Raw genomic sequence first — 4,793 nt, 5'->3', positions numbered from 1 at the left:
GTAGGAGGATAGGGTAATGGAGTAGGGAAAATTTCGGAATAAAATCCGAGCCGAGGGGCGGGATTGGGCCGGAAAAATCGTCGGAAACTGCGGAAAAGTCCGGCATACCAATCAACACAAAGTGCTGCCAGAAATGATAACCTGAGCTGATATCCACACAAGAGCGATGCCTAAAAAGGCCGAAATTGACACAAAGTGTCCAGAATGATGGTAGAACCATCCCGAGACCGGAAGTTCCAAGGGAAGCAAAGCCGGAAAGCGCTATAAGGATAATCATAAAAAATGAGTTGGAGAAAAGTGTTTCAGTCTACCCGGGAGATCAACGGATCTAAGTGGGAGTAGAAACTGTATCCTAACAAATAATCAATGAAATCCTACTAAAACAGAGGAGCAGCTTGTGGGTGAAGCAAAGGAATCAACATAAATAGAAATGATAACAGGTAAATGAATGGAAGTGCTAATGAGCAAGCTTGAGATAATGCCAATAAAATGACGGAAAAATCGGAGCAAGGTTGGAAACATGGAATGGAATAATTAGTAATCAATAATAAGCAAAAACATCGGCCAAATCGGGCCGGAATGAAGCAATAATAGTCATTGCAATGAAACATTACCTGAATATTCAAAAACTTGAAACAGAAGGAACGTATGGAAAAAAAGCGGTCCGAAGCTTAGAAACAAAGTAAATTATACTGTCAACAAAAATTGATCATGGAAAGGTGCGAAATCTCGGGCCGAAATTTCGGAAAAAGCGGAAATGTGTTCTAGCATAAAGAAAATGAATATTTGGAATAGTAATGGCAAAAAATCGGGCCGAAATTCGGAAATGAAGTAAATCATAATGTCAAACAATCAATAATCATGAAAGGCATAAAAATCGGGCCGAAGTTCAGAAAGAAAGGAATTTGTAAGGTCAAATAAGTGAAAATCATGAAAGGAAAGGAAAACTCGGTCTAAGACTCGGGAATGGTCCGAAAATTCGGAATTAAAATGTAGAAAAAATTAGGAATTACTCGGAACCATCATCGGAGCCCGGAACATCTGATTCAGAATTATCTGCATCGTAGTTGTGTCCTGTACGGGCCTGCAGTTTGAGACAATCCACCTTCATATGTTCTCCTCCACAATAAAAGCACAACCCGAGCACCCTGCGCCTTTCCCTCTCGGAGTCCACAAGCCTGCCATCGGGTCCGAGGTGAGGATGACCAGATCTGTCATCACCGGGCCGGAGTTCCGGCGCTTCGGAGTTATCAGAGGCAAACGAGTGGAAAGACTCAACCGAGTCTGAGGCTGAGGATGAAGGATAGGAATGTAGGTAACGGAGATCATAAGGGCCGGGGTGATCCGAGTCGAAGTCAGAGGATTCATGAAGATAATCATAGTCAAATGGGCCAGGAAATTCCGAGTCATAACTTGACTGGTCAGGATCAGAATTAGTACCGGACTGAACTGATTCTTGTTCAGAATTGTGGTCAGATGGGCTAGATTGGTCCGACGAATCCGAAGTTTCCGGGTCCGGGCCGACCGGATCAGGTAAAGATAAGGCATACTCGAGGAAGGATCCTGAATCAGAGCCAAAGGACATAATGGAGGGGTATTTCGGTGAAGGAACAGTGTAATGAAGTGTAAGCTTGAAATACTGACAAGACCGTGCCTACAGGTCAATAGCTATAGAGGTTCTGAGGCCGGATCTGGCCCGGGAATGGCCCGGGATAATTCCGAGGTCCGGAACTGAGTATTGGCCTGTAGTACACACTGGGAGTGGGACGTCAGTGAAGCTATTAGCAACACCCTTCACACACTGTTGTGTCCCCGGGAATATAATGGCAAGGATATAGTGTCAAGATGAGTAGCCTAGATGGTGTTCCTGTGATCCGGGAGTCCGGAGCAGCTCGGAAGCAAAGGTAAAAGAGATATTAAAGAGTGGGATAAGGTGGTACACTTGATTTCAAGCTTGACTACAACGTACAAAGTATTCTAGCTTATATACATCCCAAATACAGTAGTCATAAGACCTCGATGAAAGCTCGGAATAATAAATAAGTCACAAGGTAATTACTCCGAAGTCCGGCCGCTCCGGGCCGGGCCGGGAAGCGTATGGGTGAATTGCATGCATATGACACTATCCAACTACTGGTTCCAACAAAGCATCCAATAAGGATGAAAAGTCTGCTGTGGACAATGTTTCTCCTCGTCTCAGCAAGGTTCATTGCCACGCTGACAGTCATGTTTCTTCTAACTGTATGTCATGTCTTGCTGAAGATAAAGGTGATTCAATTTAATTCAAATCCGTTTCAAATGGATTCTTATCTCGTGTTTTTAGTGACCCATAGCAAGCATATCAATCATGCTCTTGCTCAAGTCGTATCTTCTAATCTCGATACTCTGCCAGCTCCTCTTGAGTCGCAAAGTACCAAATTTATTGCTGCTACACTGAACTTTCAAGCAGCTGAATTCGAATTCAACGCAAACTTGGTCAAAACTTATGCAACTCGTGCACGTATTGCCAAGGTAATTGCTGACGAAGCTTGCAGCATCTTGAAAAGTCGTCAAGATTCTGGATCAGACTCTTCTGCTTCTGACGCAAGTTTCGCTACTGCTCAGAGTATTCCCACCACTGGTTCCGAGGACACCGTCGTCACTTCTACGAAGATTGCTGTTCCAGTCCTTAAGACCGTCAAATGAGCTACTACTCCATTCACTCGTGGTGTTACTCCTATGATGGAAGACAAAGGACACATCTCTGCTTAGGTCTGCAATCCATCTAATTGATTTTTATTTAAACTGATACATCATCATTTAGATGCATTCATTTAAAACCCATAAATATTATCAAAAACAGTTCTTTGTGTTGATTCACTGTCTTTACATGGTTTCCTATATTTGTATTCATTCATTCCATGTGTACTGTCTTTATGCCATCACAGCTGTATAGTAGATGCATCATCTTACCATCGTCACTCATTTTATGATGTTTGTTTGTAACAGTATATCATCTAGAGTTTCAATCTAATTATTGAACCTCCTCTTCACTGAGTTCTTCATCAGAGTTGGTATCTGATAGTCTCAGGTGTGGTATAGCATCGAATATGTAATCATTTTCTGGTGTCATCCAATATTCATCTTCGTCTTCCACCATTAAATCTAATTGTTCGGCAGTTAAGTCGATAAGTTCGTGAATATTGTTTGGCAATTCAATTGGTTCATTTCGTGTAAAATGTGGTAATACTCTGAAGGCTCCGACCTTCTCTTTGAGTACTGTTCCGTCCATTTCAGCAATAATATAAGAGCCACCCTTAGTTCGTCTGATTACGACCATAGGTCCTCTATATCTTGGATACATCTTTCTATCCAAACTCTTTTCAATTCCAGAATTCCTAACCTGGACCAGTTGCCCTGGTTTAAAATTCTAATCTTTAATTGTATGTCTATATTTTCGTTCAAATCTTCGTAGCTCTGCAACTTTGTTTGCATCCACTCTTTGTCGTACTTTCTCAATGAATGAGTTATGTTTCGACAGAGCTTGAGCACAATATCCAATTAATTCATCTCTAGTTAAGATTCTATTAGGTGGATTCACCAACCAAGTTGATTCCACAATATCAAAGGGAAGCAACGGTTCAGCTCCTGTTACCAGGAAATATGGAGAACAACCTAGACCACATCTTGGTGTTACTCTATCTGCCCATAGTATCATTTTCAAAAAGTAGAACCACTTTGACACATCTCCACCAGTTGCTTTGATTAAAGCCTGGCGTATGTCCAAATGAGCTCTTTCAATTTTTCCATTAGCTTGAGAGTTGTAAGCGGAAATTCTTATTCCTTTAATTCCATACTTCTCCTCTAACCAAGCTAGCATGTTTTTCATTTGACCTGCATTATCGGTCACCACTTCTTCAGGACATCCCCAACGACAAATTATATTGTCAAAGAACCATTCTCCTAAAGTTCTAGCATTCTCATGTTTTACTGCTCGGGCCTCAGACCACGAAGACAGTGAATCCCTTCCATGGATGATGTATTTACATCCATTAGATGGAATCGACATTATCATTGTATCAACATGTACCTTCTGAAACAATGAAGGTGTATGCATTAACGTAGGAGGTGCTTTCAACAGCTTCATCTGTCGATTTTGACACTCCTGGCATGATCTCACATACCATTCCACGTCTTTATATATGTCAGGCCACCAGAATCGTTTCTGTAAGAAATCATTTGTTGCAAAGACTCCTTTGTGTCCTAAACAATCATGTGCACTATTCAACATGTGCATACGCTTTTCTTTTTCCACCACCAATTGTGGTTGATCAGGTTGATCAGTATTCCTATGGTACAACCTTCCTTGGTCGTCCACTTGAAATTTCTTAATCAATCTAATAAATTTAATCCGTTCTTCTTTCGACATTTCACCCAGGAATTCATCTGTTGGGTTTGACAAATAATCTCCAATCAAAGGAATTAATTCGTCCAATCTATTACCCTCAGAAGATCTATGTGCTTCTGGGTACAGATTGTTTTGTACAAATTCTTCATCGAACGTAGGGAATAAATTCCTACTGAAAACTTCACATGTCACGTTTTTGGATTCTAACATGTAGTTCCTACGAATCTCGTAACTGCGCTCTTCATCTAGAGCTTCTTGTACATCTAATTCAATATCATTAGCTTCTTGAGCTGTTTCGTATAAGTAACCACTTCTAGGGTCAATTTGATCATTGATCCAAAGTAATTGAAGAACTTCTTCTTTTCAGACGGATCAATTTGATAGATATACCATCCCACAGCTTTAT

The 4,793-nt window shown here is 41.0% G+C and overlaps 1 protein-coding gene across 1 annotated transcript; it reads right to left on the bottom strand.

Moving 5' to 3' along the window:
* Nucleotides 1-823: 823 nt before the first annotated feature.
* Nucleotides 824-1,749, bottom strand: C8R40DRAFT_1121514 (uncharacterized protein). The gene has a single exon (XM_046228807.1). The coding sequence runs from the start codon at nt 1,583-1,585 to the stop codon at nt 1,010-1,012; it is 576 nt and encodes a 191-aa protein (XP_046082756.1). The 5' UTR covers nt 1,586-1,749; the 3' UTR covers nt 824-1,009.
* Between the last annotated feature and the right edge of the window lie 3,044 nt (nt 1,750-4,793).

The sequence above is a fragment of the Lentinula edodes genome (assembly GCF_021015755.1).
Source record: "Lentinula edodes strain Le(Bin) 0899 ss11 chromosome Unknown C8R40scaffold_36, whole genome shotgun sequence".
Classification (NCBI taxonomy): domain Eukaryota; kingdom Fungi; phylum Basidiomycota; class Agaricomycetes; order Agaricales; family Omphalotaceae; genus Lentinula; species Lentinula edodes.
This window is presented reverse-complemented; position numbering and strand designations above follow the sequence as displayed.

Bases quoted from the DNA above. Each gene is read 5' to 3' on its own strand.
- C8R40DRAFT_1121514 (XM_046228807.1), bottom strand. From the start codon at position 1,585: ATGTCCTTTGGCTCTGATTCAGGATCCTTCCTCGAGTATGCCTTATCT.